The sequence below is a fragment of the Cyprinodon tularosa genome, unplaced genomic scaffold, assembly GCF_016077235.1.
Source record: "Cyprinodon tularosa strain WSP-4 unplaced genomic scaffold, ASM1607723v1 ctg52, whole genome shotgun sequence".
Lineage (NCBI taxonomy): Eukaryota > Metazoa > Chordata > Actinopteri > Cyprinodontiformes > Cyprinodontidae > Cyprinodon > Cyprinodon tularosa.
This window is the reverse complement of record NW_024039252.1, coordinates 381,182-401,585: the sequence shown is the minus strand read 5'-3', so window position 1 is coordinate 401,585 and position 20,404 is coordinate 381,182. Positions and strand designations below refer to the sequence as shown.

Sequence of the window (20,404 nt, the reverse complement as noted above, 5' to 3'; positions counted from 1 at the left end):
TTGATTCAGGCTAAAGTTCAAACAGCCTTAATCCTCCGTTGCATTGTGGGAAATGCTGTCACTGTTCTTACAAACCGTCGGTTAGGACTCCATTGGAGAGCCTTCTTTAAAACTACAAGTACCAGGTACGACCGTTAAATCGCAGTTCACTGTACACAGTTCAGTTTGTTTAGTTTCCACAGCGCTTTATCGCAAGCGACTAAAGTCCATAACAGCTAGTTAACCTGACCTTTTTACGCGTTTGAATTGCTGCCAATCCGCGGAGCGACCCTTCCCCAGAGGTCAACGCTTCGCTCGCCGCCCTTTCCAGGCCCGTCGCCTGCCTTGTAGCTCTTATAACGGAGCGGAAAAACTGGCCTGCTAGTTAGCTCCCAAGCTAAGGTTTCCCCCATGTCCTCTGAGGAAGCGCTCAGCTCATCGATTACAGATTGGCTCTTTTTTCATTCTTGGTGGCTCCTTCTACCGTTCATCATGCTTCTTGTTGTCGCTGCCTTCATCGTTGCCTTTGTGCTGTTGCTCTACATGATATCGCCTCTAATAAGCCCCAAACCGCTAAAACTGAATGGGGCCCATGTCGTGGTGAGTACATCTATAGATATTGTTCGCTCTTTCCAGTGCTGCAGAGCTGTGCTATCAGAGTTTAACGCCAAAAAAACTTATGTTCTTATATATAACCACATCTGCAACTACATATCTGTTATTATATTTATTTATATCTTAGATCCCAATATGTTTTGGAAAATTATGAAGTGACACGCCCACGTTAGATATGGGCTCTTGCTTAGCATGAGATTTATTTATTTTTTCCAACACTACAAATATGAAAAAAAAAAAAAAAAAGGAACTATGGAAATGTATAGAATTTCCAGATGGAATAGGAACATGATTATTGAAGTGTTTTTGCATCCATTGATGTTTTTTTGGCTAAAAATATCTTTTTTTTTTTTTTTTTTTTTTTTAAAGCAATTGATAGTTTTTGAGTTACTGACAACATACCGTACAAAAGTTTTATATATCACTTTTATGTATTTTTATTTTTGACTTTTATGACTTTTTTATTTTTGCATTTCCTCAATTAAAAAAATAGATCTTAAATCAATTAAACAGAAAAAAATAATGAATTACAAGAATGATCTCAATTTCTGCGTATTTGTCCTTAACTTGTTTTTATTCTAAACTGTCAATTTTTTTTGTTGTTGTTTTTTTGCATTTTCATTTCCTCAATGTAAATATAACTTGTCTAAAGCTATATCAAGAGGTGTTTCTTGGTAAATCTAAGAGTGAAACCCATGTAGATTAACTACACACTGCTGTGTTTTTGTTTTTAATTTTAGTATTTTTACTTTTGTTTTACTTAAACTTGCGTTATAACACAATTTCCAGACAGAATGCGAATGTGATTAAAATTTTTTGCATCCATTGATGTATCTTTTTAAGCCATTCATAGTTTTTGAGTTACTGACAACATACAAATGTTTTATATATCACTTTTTGTTTAAAAAAAAAGCCATTTTTATTTTTTTGGATTTCCTCAATTAAAATATTAGATCTAAAGTCAATTAAACAGAAAAAAATAATGAATTACAAGAATGATCTCAATTTCTGCATCAAAGTAAGTGTCATTACCTTGTTTTTTTCTAAACTGTCCGTTTTTTTTATTTTATTTTATTTTATTATTATTTTTTTTTGCATTTTCATTTCCTCATTGTAAATAAAACTTATCTAAAGCTATATCAAGTGGTGTTTCTTGTAAATCAAAGAGTGAAACCCATGTAGATTACCTACATACAGCTGTGTTTTATTTTTAATTTTAGTATTTTTATTTTTGTTTTTCTTAGACATGCGTTAAAACACAATTTCCAGACAGAATACGAACATGATTATTCAAGTGTTTCTGCATCCATTGATGTGTTTCTTGTTCAAAATATACCTTTTTTTTAAGCCATTCATAGTTTTTGAGTTACTGACAAAATACAAAAGTTTTATGTATCGCTTTATTTTGTTAAAAAAAAAAGTAAAGTTTACCTTTTCCATCAATAACCCATTTTTTTATTGCGTTTCCTAAATCAAATAATTAATTCTAAAGTCAATTAAACAACAAAAACATAATGAATTACAAGAATGATTTTTGCATCACAGTATGTGTCCTTACCTTGTTTTCTTTCTAAACTGTTAGTTTAGATTTGTATCATTTTAGTGATTAAACTGGTATTGATCCCTGTTTGCGTTTTTTTGTTTTAATAATCGTTTAGCGAATTTCTGATTTTCATTAAATTTTACCTCCTAAATAATATTTTGTGTTGGTATAGAAAGTCCTACCTTTATAAATGCTTTGACTACCAGCATCTAGAATGATATAAATGCTAACAGATCTGTCTGTAATTTTGAAATGAATGGCATTTAGGAGCCCTGGGTGTTTGACATTACCTCTTGGTTATTTCCCAGTAAATGTACAAAAGTTATTTGGAAGGAAAGACAAAAAAAGCACCTCTTATGAATTCCAGGTGTGTTTTGAATACTTAGAGTTGTCCTGTTCTCTGACCTTCCCTTGTTGCTGCTTTTGCTCCCGTGTTGTGTTCAGGTGACGGGGGGCTCCAGCGGGATTGGGAAATGCATTGCCATTGAGTGCTACAGGCAAGGCGCATTCATCACTCTGGTGGCACGGAACGAGGTCAGTGCAAACATTTAACCAGTCCTTCCAGTCTGCAACAAGCTGTTATTACAGTCAACTCTTTCTTTATGTCTAACCCTGCACAACTAAAGGTGAATTTGTTCCATGTCAGGTGAATGGTCATGTGCAAAATTTGGTTTAGTTTCTGTTTAACACTTGGTGATTGTCTTGGTGACAATTATTGTTCTTAAGATGTGCCTCTTAATCATCTAGGTCAAGTGTAAATTACATCATAGGTTTTTACAGTCATGCTGATTATTTTTTTATAGTAATATATGTATATTTCTTAGAGCAGATTAATAACATGCAGTATTTCTAACAGGAGAAATTGCTAAGAGCAAAGAAAGAGGTGGAGAAATATGCCGTGAATGACAAGCAGGTAATTTTTTCTTTTAAATATCCGTTCTACAGTCAGACTATTTTCATTTTATGTTCACACATTCACAGCCAATGTAAATTTTTAAATATCTTTTTATTAAGGTGGTGCTCTGCGTATCAGTGGATGTTTCCGGTGATTACACTCAAGTGGAAAATGTGATAAAACAGGTAATGTTACCCTCCTCGCTTTGATAGGTCATATCAGATTCTCTTAATAATTCAGAGTCGTATTGTAAAAGCTGGCTTTTGTTGCTATGCAGGCTCAGGAGAAGCTCGGGCCTGTTGATATGCTTATAAACTGTGCTGGGACTGCCATTTCTGCAAAGTTTGAGGAGGTTGAGGTTGAACGCTTTAAGGTGAGTACAAATGGTTATTATGCAAATGAAATGCAAATATTTCCAACTTTAGCGTTTAATGAGTGAAAAAGTTTGCTGCATGCAGACGGTGTAGAAAGCATGTTGTTCATACAGCAACAGCTGATCATACAGCTTTAATTTGTAGAACATGTAGTAGAGCTGAGTGCAGCCTTCAAAACTTTGGTTCAAAGGTTACTCGTGTTGTCAACATTTGCCCGCCAAGGTAAAAAAAAAAAAAGGCTTGTGATCTGTTTTGTTTTTACTCAGGATGAGATACTGGAGCCGAGATCCTGATCCAGGTGTCGGATCAGTGCATCTATAGTTTTTGGGCTCTTTTGTCACAGTTTATAATCTCTCTTTAATTTGTCATCACTTTTCCTCAAGCGGTCACATCCAGGTTGACTACAGTCCAATGGATTTTACATTTCTGAATAATATATATAGTAATAATACAATTTTTTATAGATCTATATAAAGCTGTTTTTATCAGGCACATTAAGCGGTGGTACACTTTTATTTTTTATTTTTTTACAATCAACTGAGAAAACTCTTTCCTTTTCCTCCTCTGGGCCATGTCAAGGGTTGCTGCTACCATGATTTATGTTACAGTTTTGGCTGCTGTATGGGTGTAAATCACACCTATCAAGGCGATTCAGTATCGATTGCCTGACCCAACGATTCGATTATTTTCGATGCTCAAGAATACACCATGATACGATTCGATTAGATTAATTGGTTCAATTTTTTTCTTCTTTTTTACACCTTACAGGCTAGACAATAAATAAATCGATGAGAGCTGCAATAATGTTATGCATTAAAAAAAAAAAAAACAACAGCAAATAACAGAAGTAGAAAAGTTGTACTCAACCTATTCCTATTACGAAAAATATTAATACCCCTGCATTACAGATTCTGAAAGGCCTCGCATAAAAAAAATACTGCACAAAATAAGTGCAATGAGTGCAATGCAATACTTTGGCTCCAGAGTGTCGACATCCCCGCCCCCTCCACAGACAGTCCACTGCACCTATCCCAAATTGTAGCTGACCGCAGACAATGCCGCAGACAGGAGGCCGGCTTGTTTTGTTTTTATGACCGAAATTGCGGAAAACAACTCTTAAAGTTGGACCAGCTAGAAGAGCAAGGTGCGTGAGAACGCTGGGACCGTTTTTCCACTTGGATCTCCACTCTTTTTGGCCCTCATGTCCCTCCGTTGTTGGACAATCTCGCCCCCACTTCCTCTCCAACTCGGCTGTATATCTAGACCCACAGCGTATAGCACGGACCATGCTTCCATATGGAGCATAAATAAAAAATGTCTGTGTCAAGCTCACTGCAACACACTGCTGCAGGAGTATAACCAAGAAGCGAGGTAGGAAGGCAAAATAGGTTTAGCGCCACCGCAGCACGGGAGGGAGAATTACGCCCAGGAGCAAATGGATAAAAATAAACCAGAGGAAGAAAAAAAACTTGAATCGATACTCTTGCGGACGTGTCAATGCATCGGATCGTTGGCTGTTGGATCGATGCATCGATACAAAATGATTATTATTTACACCCCTAGGCTGTTGGGTACAATATTATGGCTAACAATGCTTGGGTTTGTTAAGGACAGGTCTAATACGTAGAAGAAATTAGCTTGTTGAAAAATAAGTCAAAGTTATTACTTTTTTATGTTTTAAGGATCTATTACTTCATAACTTTATTTTTACACTATTCTTTTATTTCCATTTTAACACCATTAAGCTTGGATTTAATTGAAGTGGCTTCTTCTGATTTAGAACTAGCTTTTTTTTATTTATTTTTTTATTGATTTTTATAGATAACCGATAGATTTGTATAAATACCGTAAATTCTCTAATATAGGCCCGGGCCTTTATTTCAATCAAGTGCATCGCGGTCCAGGCCTTTATTGGATAGAGGCCAGAATTAGAGACAGGCCTCTATTGCTATTTGAGCAAAACAGACTACCAGTGGAATGAATAAAAATGAGATTTTGTGTCTTTTTGAACCTATAAAACACTAGGTTCATTTATTGAAAAAGTACAGTTACCATGTCTCGCTTGGTTTGAAGTAAAAAAAAAAAAAAAAATCCTCCAATTCTGTTTAATTCTCCTCCTCAGTTTTTCTCCTCCTCTTCATCTCTCCCTTTAATCTCCTCATCACTCGCGCTCCTCCTGTTCTGCTGCGTGTCTGTTCTCTTCCTTGCGCAGACGGGCAGCAGTCAGGGCCTGTCGTCCAGCAGCGCAGGGCTGTGGTACTTGTATGTTACTACCACAAGTATAATGTTGAGGTATGCCCAGAAAAAACGTTTATAGCCCCGGCCTGTATTAGAGACCGGCCATTATTTACCTCCTCTGACAGCGAGACCGGCCAATGTTAGAGACCCGGCCGCTATTGGAATACAGGCCAATATTAGAGAATTTACGGTATGCTGCCCACGTTTCTGTTGAATGTTCATGAAGCATTTAGGGGAGTAGGGGCAAAGGTACCCTTCAGTTAAAGCACTGTAATAAACTGCACAGCCAGTGGATTAGAAAAGCAGTGAGATCTACTGTTTGTTTGTTTATTTAGTTTTTTGATAAGTTTCCTCTGAAACATTATGAAAGCATCCTGGTTGTGAAGTGAACTTTGACCTTACTTTGTGCAGGAAATGATGGAACTGAACTACCTGGGCAGCGTTTATCCAACCCGAGCTGTCATTACCACCATGAAGGAGCGAAGAATGGGCCGCATTATGTTTGTTTCATCACAGGCGGGTCAGATCGGCCTCTTTGGTTACACTGCCTACTCTCCGTCCAAGTTTGCTCTGCGTGGCTTAGCCGAGGCACTACAGATGGAGGTTTGTTTACTTTTTTGCTCCACTGGCTTGCTCTTCAAACCTATTAGATACCTGGCAGCCAGAGCTTTTGCAAAATTCAGGGAGCTGAAACAGTTTAGACTAGTTCTAGAGTTGTTTCCGAAGAGGAATCCCTTGTTCTTCTAGTACAAGGGATTCATAGAACAGTTTTTTTCTCTTCATGAAAGAATGCTACTGTGGTTAAGTTCATACTGAGGTCATATTACAAAGGGTTCTATTGATGTGTTTGCATATTTCCAGATAAAGCCATACAACATCTATGTAACTCTGGCATTCCCCCCTGACACGGACACTCCACTCCTGGCTGAGGAGAACAAATCAAAGGTAAATTGATCTAAAACATGGTTAAAGAACATGTAGCAAATTAACAAATCCGCTGAATGGACTCCTTTTTATGGATATATTTATTTTAAGCTAAAGATACAATAATTATAGCCTGGGTGCCATTCCGAACTTAGTCCCGCCCGCAACGTTTGAGGTCGGGAAGTTCGGTCTGGCATTGCTCAGTAGTAGCGCGAGTATGCTTGCACAATATCTGGTGGGCCAATCAAATTGTCAGGGCGGGCTTTATACGATGATGGACAGATGATCAACAGTAACGTAATCAACCACGTGACCAAAGCGCGCATGGGTGACAACAATGGCTGCCGCTGGAGAGTTTAGGTGTGTAGATTCTGCTATTAGGTCTGTTCTAGAAGATATCGACAGCAAATTAATTTTAAAAGAGGAACAGAGAAACGCGATCAAGGCTCATCTTCTTATTCTAGGCGTGCAACTGTACGCTTTGATTTTTGTTGACAACAACTATGCCTCGCTTAACATACGTCACGCACTCCGTTGCTCTAATTGGTTGTAGGTCTATCCAATTGAGTGCAGAGGCATTTTTTTTCCTGGTTCGTTCGAAACACGCCCCTTAATCACAGCTCTATGGAGCAGTATCAGACTCATATTCTGACTAAAATTGAGTAGGACTACGTCAGACTACAATAATTAGCCTTTAACTTTCATTTTTCTTCCCCTAAGCCTTTAGAGACCAAGTTAATCTCTGAAACCTCTGGAGTTTGGCAGCCAGACCAAGTGGCAAAAATCCTTGTCAAGGATGCTGTGGTAGGAAGAGCCTTTCTACTGCTGTTTTTTTTTTTTTTTTTTTCATTATTGTCTCCTGTTTTTCAAGTATCTTTTCTTGTTGTCTTTGCAGCAAGGGAACTTTAACAGCTCAGTCGGCCCAGATGGTTACATGCTATCAGCTCTTACCTGTGGAATGTCACCTGTTACCTCCATCACAGAAGGTCTCCAGCAGGTACAGATGAAAATGCACATGTGCAGCACAGAAACTCAGAATAGACTAAAAGACTTCAGCTGCAAAGTTAAGGCTTAATGGGGAAGAGTGCTTACCTTAGCCATTTAAAGCCAAGTGTATCATATTTGACACAGGAGATTTTGAAACCTCTGCATCATCAGTGGGATGTTTTGGTTCTTGAAACCGTAACTTACATAATCAGACACATGTAGTGAACAGAAAACATATAAAGGATTATATAGAAATGTGTAATATATCAAAATTGATGTAAATAAATAATGTAATTTAATTTTTTTACCAAGTTCATATAGTTATTTTATTTGTCACAAAGTTCTATGACAATTCTAATTTTGGAAAATTAGAATCTTCTGTCAATTATTTCCTGGTTCAGGCTTTAAAGGGTTAATTTAGGCATCTAGCTTAGATGTGGTTAAACCCAGACTGTTTAACCTCTTGGGGCAGCAATAAAACAGTTTTGAAACAAATATTGTATAACTATAAAAGAGCTCACAGTAAAGTTCAAAATGAATAGTAACATTAAAATAGCACCATATAGTTCCAGTTGAAATATTTATTTCTTTTAAAAAGAAAGAGTTGATCTTGGGGTGAGTCCCGCTTTCCCACTAATCTCACTAAGGATCTAATCTCACTGAACCTCAAAGCAAACTGGATTCTGTGGCTTTTTGCTCTTCCTTCAGGTTTTGGAGCTGCGATTTTCAAATTAAATCTAACCTTTAGTTTAACTAGTAGGGCTTGGGACAATGAGTAACAGTTGAACCTTTTTTTCTTATCAGCTTAGGCGAAACACTTGAATGAGCTATGCCTCTCAGTCCTCCCAAAGTTGCTGTTTTTCCTTCAATTTAATTTGCCATTGAAATGCTTGTTTAAGACATTACCTACTTAAGTTTTTTGTACCTTTTTGGCTATAATTGAAACTTTCCCACAGATCGTCACAATGGGATTGTTTCGGACCATCGCCCTCTTCTACCTGGGGAGTTTTGACAGCATTGTGCGGCGCTGCATGATTCAGAGAGAGCAATCGAAAGCAGCCGACAAGAGGGAGTAACATCAGCCTTAAAGTCCTCACAGCCCAGTTCTGCTGCTCCTCTGCAGCTCCTTCCTACATCTTCACAAATATACACAGCTGGGTGGAATCCAAGTCCAACGCTTGATATCAACTTAAACAAGGAAAAAAAAAATGAGCGTAATGTTTACTTTCTGATGACATCACTTACCCTTTAAAGGTTTGGTTTGACATCCTCTGTCTTCTTAGAACACAGAATGACTTTAATGTGGCTGTGAATGGAGGGGAATAAGGGCAGACTAAACATGACAGTTTTTCTTGTAGGTGATCCCTTTGAAGATTAGACAGTTTCAGACTCCTGCTTTTCTCTCTATGCTTAGAGAAGCAGTAGAGCAAAGCAGCAGACAGCTGGACTAGTTGTTCCCAAAATGGCTTCAAATTCCTTTCCACCCAGGACTATGATTAAAAACATAAGGTAAACTTTCATTTTCAGTCATTTTCTTGTGTTATATTACTGAAGAACCTGTTTTTACTGAGAATTTTTTCATTGAATGGGTTTTGTACCTCAAGTCTTTGCAGGCAAAGCACCTCCCCTTTCTGACCGAATGACCTCTGACTGGAAATATGTTGTTTTTAATGCTGTGGGATGTTTTGTCTTTGTGTCCTTTGTGTGTACTAAGCTGTGAAGTGATATAACTGTATTCTTTATTGATATCGGAAAGTTTTTTTTTTTTTTTTTTTTTTTTTCTTTTTGATTTTGCAAATGTAAAAAAAAAAAAAAAATCCTTTCCTGTAAATGCAGCGATGGGGAGACCCAAAGTAACTGTAGGTGAAACGTGTGCATGAATGTGTTTCTACTGTGACTGAGCCAACCCAGAGAGGGATGGAAAAGCCATTTGATTTGTCTCTATTATTAAGACTCTACGTCTTTTATCATTCCAGCTTTAGAAATAAGCATTTCCTGAGTGTCGAAGCCACAAAGTAAAAAAGCCAGCACATGATTTCACTTTTCACCTGCACACACTCATACACTGCACCCCATCACTGATTATTTTGTTTTTGTACTGTCAAAATTCACTGTCTGTCGGGATGGTGTCGAGTCAGGGCAAGGCATGACTCGCTGGTTCGAGTCCCGCCTCTTTAGGTCCACTGACGGCAAAGAGATTTCTTTTTTTCTTTTAAACTAAATCTAGATGAGACAGACTAGAGTGTGATTTTTGGACCAGATGTCTCGGTTGATTCTGTTTCTGTCGCGCCTAGAAAAATCTATCTTTCCTACTCCTTTGTATACAGAGACTAAAGTAGTACATAGTAGTCTTCCTTTAGCCAATTTTCACCCGAATGTACTTTAATGTCAACATTCAAATGTGGCTTTTGGATTATTATTTTTAGATATATTTGAATGCCAAAATCTCTAACTCGATGTTGCTGCTCTGGTGGTCATAGCTTGAGTTGTACCAGAGTAGTGCTGCCTGACCCATTCTAAGCCTTAAGAGGTGACAATAGATCAGTCAGAAGCTATGAAAACAGTGTGAGGTATTTCTGTTGGCTTTATAACTGTTTTTTCCTCTGTGTTTAATAGTTTTCTAGTGTTTTCACAATGAAAGAAGCCTTATATAATCAAATATATGAAAGTGGGGATGGGTGACTCTTGTTTGATGATGTTCTCATTTGATATTGATTTAAAGGCACTTTTCTGCACTTGAAAATCATTTCATTATTGCGCATTTATGGCTTTTCTGAAGTTCTCATTTTAGGTAGCAACACATAGTGGAACATGTAGCTTATAAAAAGCAGTTTTGTTTTAACACCTTTAAGCTATGCAAATGTAGCCTATGCTTACAGTATGTTTGAACATTTGACGAAAACCCGAAGCTATTGTCTCCCCAGCTACTCAGTAGTGTTATGTTACTAATGAGTTTAACAAATTGAAAGTCATTCTGCACTCTACCTTGCTTTTTTTTTTCCTGCCAAAATGATTTAACACCTTCACCTTGTGTGCCATTGAAAGAAGTTTTCAAAAGTGGAACGTTCTTATGTCTTATTTTCTTACATGATAAAATAAAAAATGGATTGAAATAAATGTCTCTTTTTGGATCTGACCGCCACAACAATACTTCAGTCCAACATGTTGGAAAAGAAATGAAGAAATAGGTCTGTAGGGGCTTCCTAAAATTTAAAAACATTTAAAACTTTTTCACATTTTGTTAAAACAAACCTGGCACTCATTAGTCTTTTTGGACCTGTTGAATTAGTCCTGGTCTTCTTTTATGGCCCCTTTACCAAAGATATAATACAAAACAAATGTATGATGAATACATTATATGTGCTGAAACTGAAAGTTGAAAGTTAATTTGTTTTTTATATTTACAGTTTAATTGATGATTTAAAAATGAAGTTGTTGCGCCTTAAGTTTTGATCATACGGGGACAGGATCATGGATTTTATTTGTAGATCTGAGGTTTCCAGGGCTCCAAATGTCTCTTTGGTTCTCTTATTGCATCAAACCAGGAACTTTTGTTTCTTTTTGTGCTCCCATTAAAATACATGGCCCCCTCCCCAACTTTAATGCATTTAATGTAATTTACAAATGAAATTTGAGAAGTTGCCCACAGCTTCTATTTAGACCAAATGAAGATGTTTCTCTACTAACTTGGTACATTTAAAATCTACCAACTCCCCTTTCCAAACCAGATTGTATTTAACCAGTCCTGCAACAAATTTGGAAATTAAAGTTTATGCTTATGACAAAATGAGGAAAGATAAAAATAGGCCCACTATTCTAAGGTCCATATTTATGTGACCATTTTTATAATGTTTTTTGTTGCTGTGATCATCATAAATTCTCCATTGTGGGACAATAAAGGGATTATCTGTTATATTCTATTCTATTCTTCCAGGGTATAAGGGCTAAGGTGTTGTGAACTCTTCCAGCCACAAGGGGGCGAATGAAATATGGACAAAAAGGTTGAACAATTTTTCTAACTCATCTTAAAAAAGTAAAATATATATATGATCTTAGTTATTGTTGTTGTTGTTTTTTTTAAATACAGAACACATCTACAGAGCATTTAGTTAGAAGTATTAGTTTATTTTTTTTTTATCTGGGAGTCTCTGAGCTGACGTCAGCAAACGCAACCCACTGTGGGCTGGAGCTGCTGATGCTGATAATGAGGAGCCGCAGCTCCGAGGACCAGTCCGACCTTGTCTGACTCTCAGCCCGGCCTCCGCTCGGCTTGCAGAGGGGTGGATATCTGCTGAACCGCGGAGGAAAACCCCTTCAGACGCGCGCAACTTTGCTTTTCATTCATCCATCTCCAATCGCTGCTCCTCTGCGCCTGGGAACAAGCTCAACTACTTCAGCTTCTTCCGCATATTGAATTTCTCTCCCCAGCAGTTCTCCCTGCAAGGATTCGGGAAAAGAAGACGGTTTTAAACCTAAATCGCATTTTTTGTTTCTCTCCGATAGATTTTTCTTAGTTTGTTTCATCTTTTTCTTCCCCTTGCAGAGGATTAATTAATTGCGCTCAGCCTTAACGCAGGGTTGGATGATCTTTCCCTGTGCGCCCTACAGTACCACTCCATTTGGACCACAATGCATCCTATTTAGGAAAGGCTCTGATTTCTAAAGTGTCGCATTTAGGAATGGCGAACGACTGCAACCGCAATATTGTGGAAAACTACATCTTCCATAAACTCTCCAAGAGGGGATACGTTTGGGAATTTAACGGGGAGGATGGAGCCGCTGATAACGGAGGGTTAGGGGACCATTCGCCCACTTTAGTTCGGCGCTGCCGCGATGCTGGAGCGGGGCCCCAAAGCGACAGCGACCCCCGCCGCCTCTGCAGGCGGCTCTCTGGCTCCGACCCGCGCGCAGACATCCACCGGGTCCTGCGCGACGCCGGGGACGAACTGGAGAGACTCTACCAGTTGGACTTCGTGGAAATGTCCCAGCAGCTTTACCTCACCAGGGACACGGCGAGGACGAGGTTCGCCGAAGTCATAGACGAACTGTTCCGGGACGGCGTGAACTGGGGTCGGATTATCGCTTTCTTCGAGTTCGGCAGCACGGTGTGCGTGGAGTGCGCGTCCAAGGAGGAGATGCTCTCCCAGGTGGACAACATCGCAGAGTGGATGACGGAATATTTAAATGGAACCCTTGACAGCTGGATACAGGATAACGGGGGATGGGTAGGTTTCATTCCGTTTGCTCTGCGGTGGTAACGGGGCGTAAAGATCCTGTTTTGGATCAAAATGAAAGGGGGGTTAGACCCGGGTTTTGGGGACTCGGATTAAACTGGGCGTTCTGCTACTTATTTACGGTTCAGAACCGAAAGTACACGTGAGGTCGGTCATTAATAAAATTATCCTGAAAGACGTGCGTGTGACGCATCTAAACGCAGGCACCTCCTTCAAATAGCGCAGCTGATTGGACGGCTGAGTTGACTGTTAAGTTTCCCTGACCAATCAGAGTGAGTTTTGAGGTCCACACCCCCCCTCCCTGCTCATAACCCCGCCCTCTGATGACTGACAGGCAGGAAGGAGAGGAGAATTTAGGGAAGTCAAATCTGGTTCATAAAGAATGAAACAGTTTGCTTTTCCTGTATGTCTAGTATTTAAGTGTAAGTACAGGTTAACCCTTTATAGGACAAGTTACCATTTTTGATCACTTGCATACGCCTTACAAATGGAGCCATTTATTTTACTCTCAGAGTGTTTTTCATGAATTTCATATAGAAGCACTTTTGTTATTTTTCTTACGGGCAAGTTGGCGTTTCTTGTAATTACATTGACATTCATTTATGCCTTCAAAATATACACATTTTTTTTTTATGTTAGAAAGGTAATAATTTCTCGTCCTGGATTCCAATAACACACTACAAAAAGGATCTTTAAATTTGTGGAAATGTCTTAAAATAAGTGTATTTACAATTAATTTGAGTAGGTAAGTAAGAAAATCTCCCAGCCAAGGGAGCATTTTTATCCTTAAAATCAGATTATTTGATATTATGCTAATGAAATAGGAGACTATTTTTTATCCTTATTTTAAATGTACATTTTCTTATTCCATTTGCAAAGTATCTCACTTACCTGCTCAGCTCAAGAAAAATTCACTTATTTTAAGAAAAACTGACTTACTTAGATTTCAGTTTTTTGCAGTGTACTTTTTGCTTGAAATTTAGATGTTTAAAGGCTTTCACTGAATGCCCTATAAAGGGTTAACTGCTGTTTCCATAAGTTCTGCTTTATGAACAATTAAGGCTTAAAATGGTTCTGGAAAATATAAAAAAAATCAAGAGTTAATCATAGATCAGGGGATAAAACTGACACTAGTGCACAAGATAAGTAAAGCTGATAACCATCCAGTGTTTAACATGAAAGTGGGTCACTGTCATCAAACTACAATGTGCTAAACGCCACAGAGATTTGCATTAGATTTAAATCTTGCATTTGAAAAAGTTGGGTAGGAAATAACATGAAATTGCGCAGTGACCAAAATGCAAATCATTAAAATGAGATATATGAAATAAAGTTAAATTATTATTACATTACTGTTATTGAAATGTGCTCATGGTTACCTGTACTATATATAAACTTCGGCCTAAAGAGTGAAAGTAAATACTTGTGGTACAAAGAAAAATTAATCGTTGTAGAATGGTGCTTTTGGGAATCCTTAAAAAGGTGACTTCAGGGACCAGTTATGAGCAGGATATTTACAGCTGAATATTCAAATCTCCCCAACACCCACCCACCAAAAAACCCCATTACACTACTTAAGTCACCAGGTGGTAAAATCATGGAAAATGTTAAAGATTTTAAACAGTCTCAGGCTTTATCTTGGACACCTGCCTCAAACAGTGGCTGTTTGCACTTGTATGCATAATTTTGAATTCAATTAAATTGAAAAAGCATGCTTTTTTTTAATGAATATTAAGTTTATAGATGTAAATACATTGCTTTTTTTTTCTCTTATCTGTAATTGCTATAATAGCTTGCGTAATGACACTATAAAACCAAGAAAATATAATTTTTTTAAAAACAGAAATAGTAAAAAAAGTGTTTAAAAGAAAACACTTAAGCCATCAGGAGCAAATAGTCAAGAACCTTTACCACCCCTTCTCTCTGCAGCAGCATGTTAACATGTGATGCATTAGAATAGTTTTTCTTCAGGATAAAGAGCATCGGACACATGTCAGCACACTGCAAGCTGCTGGTTAACGTGTTAAAGCCTCTGGGCATGACTGGCTATATTTGATTTTCAGAGCACCACTAAAGGGCAGATAAACCCTCTAAATGTTTACCTGCATGTGTGGATCTGCACACATTCACATATACATCTAGTGGAAGCTTTTAATTTCAGTTTTGTCAGCATGCTCTCGAAACTGTCCTGCAGATTTGGTGTGTAATTGTGTAAATTCTGTGCAGCCATTATACCAAACTGTAATAAATTAGCCTCTAATTAGCATAGGTACTCATTATAAGGACATGAAATTTACGCTGCATAGTTATATTGGCTGGAAGCTATGATAAATGGGATGAGTATATATGTCTGTGTGTGAGAGAAGGAGAGAGGGTGAAGATGAGAGGCATCAATGATTCATATCGAATGTTTCATCTCAAAGGATAGGACCGTTTAACATTCCCCTTGTGTCTGCCTTGCCCCTGGAGGTGACAGGTTTTGCCAAATATCAAAGGCAGGCAGCAGAGAGAGGGCCCTGCAGGAACAGAGAGCTAATCTGAAGCCACTGTGTTTAACATGCAGTCTTCTGTTGTGCATCGAGGTTTTCTTTTCTTTTTTTTTAGTCCAGCGTCTTAAAGCCTAGAGCAGACCAAGCTGCATAGACGGCAGCCTACACTCTCTGGAGTCTGTGCCCACTGTACAGTAATCCAGGTCATCATAGTCTGTGTTTTACAGCTGGGTGGAGACGACTGTATGTCTGCTTCTGCAGGAGTGGGAAAGACAGTAGCAACCTTTAATCCACAGGATTATTTCGTTTTTGTTTTGTTTTTTTTTATCAAGGCCTATGGTTGCCATTTGGAAAGCTTTATCTTACTCTTGGGGAATAAAAAAGAGAAAGAAAAAAAAACTGATCCTGGATATTTTTGACTGAAGATAGTTTGACTTCCTAGAAAGATCAATGCTCATGTGAATTTGGATTCATTTGAATGCCTGTGATGCTGGGAAATTCCTGAGGTGCTTGCTTTGGCTACACATTACCTTTAGTAACTGAGACACACTCTGTGCTCCTGATAAAGTTTGCAAATTCCAACTCTCCATATATATAGATTTTTTACCTATTTGTTATATTTTCTCTATTATTTCACACCTGACAGTTTCTTATTTCAAGGCTTCTTCTATGTTGCAGTTGGGACTTGGCATCGATAGATATCTGGTTATGATCAACTTCAAAACCATATATCTCATCAGGAAATCCAATTTTTTCATGCTGCCTCAGTCTAACATCTTAAACTAGATAGCTGTGCATATTCTTAATTATCCGATTACTACAACAGACTTTGATTGAAAGCAACCAGACTTTTCCTCAGTTGTTGTGAATGTGTTTTGACTCGTATCAAATATTCTTTGTCCATCCTGGAGACTCGAATTGTGTATAAACCTGGAGATTGTCTGTTGCTTTTTTAAAGCATATGGAGGCCCGACCAAATTGGAGTGTTCCAAGTTGGCTGCAAATAGACGACCTATTGTTTGATGTTAGTTGTTTACATGTACACCTGAATCCTTATCATTTCGTTTTTGTAACTTCTTTTTAATGAATTTCATCGTTATGGATGTTTAAAGGCTGAAACGGACCCCTTCATTGCAGTTTTGAATACCTGTGGACAAAGATGGCTTCTAACACTCGTCTTTCAAATCTCTCCTCTCAGTCTAAAATCTGAACATCATCATCCTCAAAATTTGTCCTTCACTCTTTAGGTGAAAATGGACGCCTCAATCTCCCCTTTTCAGAATAGAATAGAATAGAATAAAAATCCCATTATTTTCCCACAATAGAGAAAATTATGGGACAATAAAGAAATAAAAAAACTAAAACTGTGCAAAAATCAGCATGAATTTAACAACTAACTGAATTTGATGGTAATGGTGATGATTATAAAGTCTTCCAGCTGCTGGGAGGAAGGATCTGTCATAACGCTCCCTGGTGTATTTAGGGTGCAGTGTCTGTCACTAAAGGAGATCTGCAGTTCAGCAACAGCTTCATGCATGGGGTGGGAGACATTAACCAATAAAAATGTTAATTTATTTAAGATCCTTTAGTTTCCCACCTCCTGCTATTAGTCTAGATGGCATCCATTCACAGAGCTGGCCTTCCTGAGCAGCTTATCCAGCTGCTTTCTCTAATAATATCTTTCAATTATTTCAACAGACAAATCATGAAGCCAGTTTGCAGTAAGCTAAATATTCAACTTTGATTAGAAATATTTTGACATTTTTATCTGAAAAGAACCAGTGTTGCTAGTTGCAGAGTTTATCAGATGTTCTACAGAGGATATCTCAAGACCAAACCGCTAAATAATGAAGCATGTTTTAGTTCTGTGGCGTGGTAAGTCATAAAATCAGCTGTTTAAAATTACAGCCTGATTATGTTTTTTTTTTATTTTTTTTATGGAAGATATATTTAAACATCCCCCAGCGGAAAAAGGATGTGACATCAGTCACAATGTGGGCAGAACAATGGCTTCCACTGCTAGAAAATAGTCTGGCATCCACTTGGTTTTAATGTGAAAGCTTCCAGGGGGATGTGTTGAAGCCAATGTGCTTATGTTTAATCTGACGTCGGGCTCTGCTAGGAGGGGTCGACCTAATTGCCACTCAGTGCCATCTGTCAGGTGAACTGTGTACTTATGTGTTTTTGCTGCATTTACAGAGTTTATACATCTTCCAAACAATGAAGGCATGCAGTAAACACGTTTAAATACTTGTTTAGTCAGGTTGTACTTATGGTCACAGACGCTGTCTGATGAGTTACTATATGTAGAAAGTGTGGGTTTTTGTTTACCAGCTTCCACAAATAAAGGTGTGGGACTAATCAATGAATTAAGACGCCTTAAAAATATAAATTAGGTGTTAAAACAACTTCCAGTAACTCTCTTATTAGGGATTTAATGGAAAAATCCTCAAAAATAGGAATAGCCGCTAATAGTTGTTGAGTCTGCCCACAGGGGTGAGTCAAATGTACCTTTCATTCAACCAAATTGTGTCCCTTAGAGGTGACAAAGCACTCACTGTATTTGCTGAACCCAGCTGAGGGTGAAATTGCTCCAATTCTGCCCCCGATTACTTCCCACACCCCAGGATGTGAAACAGGGTCCCTGTTTTGGTCCCGAATGTTTGGTTGCAAATTAAACTTTTGGTTTAAGGGAAATTGCACCATCCAATTTAAAGCTCAGCCTGTACACCTGTGTTTATTTAAAGGCAGTAAATACAGAGTGATTGAACAAAGCAGCCAGCGACATCATCCAGGTCTTAAAATTACATGCTTGACCCGAGATGTTTAACTGGCTGCGGGGACAAGCACACACACGCATACTCGTTCTGCCATCGTAGTGAGGACTATGTGTTGACTCCCATTGACTTCCATTGATTTTCAATCATTTTCAACCCTTTCTAGTCCCTAACCCTAAAACTAACCTTAAACCTAACCATTACCAATGAATACCTCACCCTAACCCTAACCAACTGACACCTTGGCCCTAAACCCTACCAATAGCAAAATAACATGTGAGGACTGGCAAAATGTCCTCACTTTGCAACAACTGGTCCTCAATTTGATGGTGAAATTAGAAAAGGTCCTCACTCTGATGGCTAGACAGATACACACACACACACATTGAAAAAGCTAGTAACCAAAAGGGGCTTTAAGAGGAAAACAGCAGTTTCACAACAGTTAACAGTAAAAAGCTCAGATTAAGAAAAACATGGCAGTTCCCAATGGGAAATTGCTCAATACTGATGTTGGGACATGTTGTAAATTTGTTTCTTTTCTGGCCTTTCTCTACTAAGATACATAAAATTGCTGATCTTGTGTATGAATAAAGGGGTGACAAATATTAAACATGGACAGACAAACACAATGATTGTCTGGAGGAGAGGTATTTTTATTCTCCTATCTTAGATTTCTGCCACACCGCAGGAAATTCTATTAATGGATGGTTCTACTACACTGACTATTTATGTATTGCATATTGAGATGTTGTTTCCTTCCTGGAACCCATTCAAGGTTTCTCACATTTTGGTACATTGGGACATCTTTTAGTGGGATATTTTCTGATTAACAAACACACAGTAGTGTGTAAACGTCAAGTGGAAGAAAAAGGATATGTTACTGCATTATTCTTTACAAACACAAATATATGTTCAGACCCCTGAGTTATTTATTTGTAAAACTACCTTTTGCTGTGGTTACAGATACAAATATTTGGGGTTGTCTCTGCCAGGTTTGCCAAAAAGCATCATCTGACCAGCCCACTCTCTTCCAAATGCTTGTGGCAAACGTCAAATAGGACTTCTTGTTACTTCTTGTTACTTTCTTTATTTTGTCTAATCTTCCCTAAAGGCCGGATGTGTGGAGAGAACCTCTGATTGTTGAACTCTTTATATATACTTTCACCTCATTTGAGATTCATTTTCTCATTCGGTTTATATGCTGACTCATTGATTAATGGTCTCCTTTCCTAGCTCTTGAGATTATCAGAGCTTCGGATGTTGCTTTACAACGTGGTTTTGACATTAACACATTAGCCCTGACCTGTGTGAGCCATTCATTTATAAGCCTATTTCATTTTGTCCTGATTTTCTCTAACAGACATCTTTGCAGATATGCTTGGATTCGACTGATGATTAATTAAAGGGAAGCAAAGTAAACAAATGTAGCATTTCTAGGTTTTTATTGTTAAAATAATTTATAATCTTGGGACATTTTTCCTTTATATTCCTATCTCATAAAATCCACCATAACGCATCAGAGTTTCAAAATCTTCAATGGGTTGGAATACATTAGCAGGTCTATGTGTTTAGATGTTTTCTTTTTACCATAACTGCCATAATCAGGTGTCTTTTTTTCTGTCCAGGTTGCCTTTTTCTTCCTTTTAAATTCCCTGTTTTTGCAGGTATTTTTCTGTGTTCATATGTTAAGAGTAGACAATATGTGCTTGGGTTGGGTCCATCCTGTGGGGGATTCCCTGAGCAGCGATCTGCTCACTGGTGGGTGGGACCCGCATGTTGCTATGGTATAGAGGCCCTCTGGCTGCACCCCATTGTTGAGGCTATGTGGGACAGAGAGGAAGTCGTTAATCTCTATATAGGTGATGTGCTGGGAGAGGAGAGACGAAACCCAAACAGAATAAATCATAAAAGAAGCACATGAGGAAGGGTAGAAATATAAAAATCCAAGCTAATATCTTTTTTTGCAGAGCTGCAGAGACAGTCTGTTTAACACGAGTCAATATTAATAAAGGCTGCAGCGATGAATTGTTCTAGGTGATACCAAGCTGGGCTTTGAACTTTTTTCCTTTAAAAAGAAAAGACAATGAAAGGCAGGCTACATCTGAAGACTTGTGTTTTCCAGTGTAATGAGCTCTCTGAGTCATGACTGATCTATCTGCTCTGAACGTCTCTTCTCCCCCTGCAAACTGTCAAAGTCAGTTTATCAGTCTGGTCCTGCCATTAGTAGGATGCACTTTGTATTCTTCTTTATACCCATCCGAGCTGAGAACGAAACAATTGCTTATGATGTTAATAGTATTTAGAGCTTTTCCCCCACCCAGAAATCAAGTTAGTGTCAGTGTATGTTTC

General features: G+C 38.2%; 2 protein-coding genes across 2 annotated transcripts in view; both read left to right on the top strand.

Annotated features, from left to right (window-relative positions):
• Positions 1-129: 129 nt before the first annotated feature.
• kdsr (3-ketodihydrosphingosine reductase) lies at positions 130-10,668 on the top strand. The gene is made up of 10 exons (XM_038303835.1): positions 130-579; positions 2,582-2,671; positions 2,994-3,050; positions 3,152-3,217; positions 3,310-3,405; positions 6,056-6,247; positions 6,506-6,589; positions 7,289-7,372; positions 7,464-7,565; positions 8,512-10,668. The coding sequence occupies exons 1-10, from the start codon at positions 391-393 to the stop codon at positions 8,629-8,631; spliced, it is 1,080 nt and encodes a 359-aa protein (XP_038159763.1). The 5' UTR covers positions 130-390; the 3' UTR covers positions 8,632-10,668.
• Positions 10,669-11,740: 1,072 nt separating this feature from the next.
• The window catches only part of bcl2b (BCL2 apoptosis regulator b), a 41,834-nt gene continuing 33,170 nt past the window's right edge, over positions 11,741-20,404 (top strand). Inside the window, exon 1 of the mRNA XM_038303791.1 lies at positions 11,741-12,780. Within this exon, the coding sequence (XP_038159719.1) occupies positions 12,235-12,780 (546 nt within the window). The 5' untranslated portion in view covers positions 11,741-12,234. The remainder of the gene's footprint in view (positions 12,781-20,404) is intronic.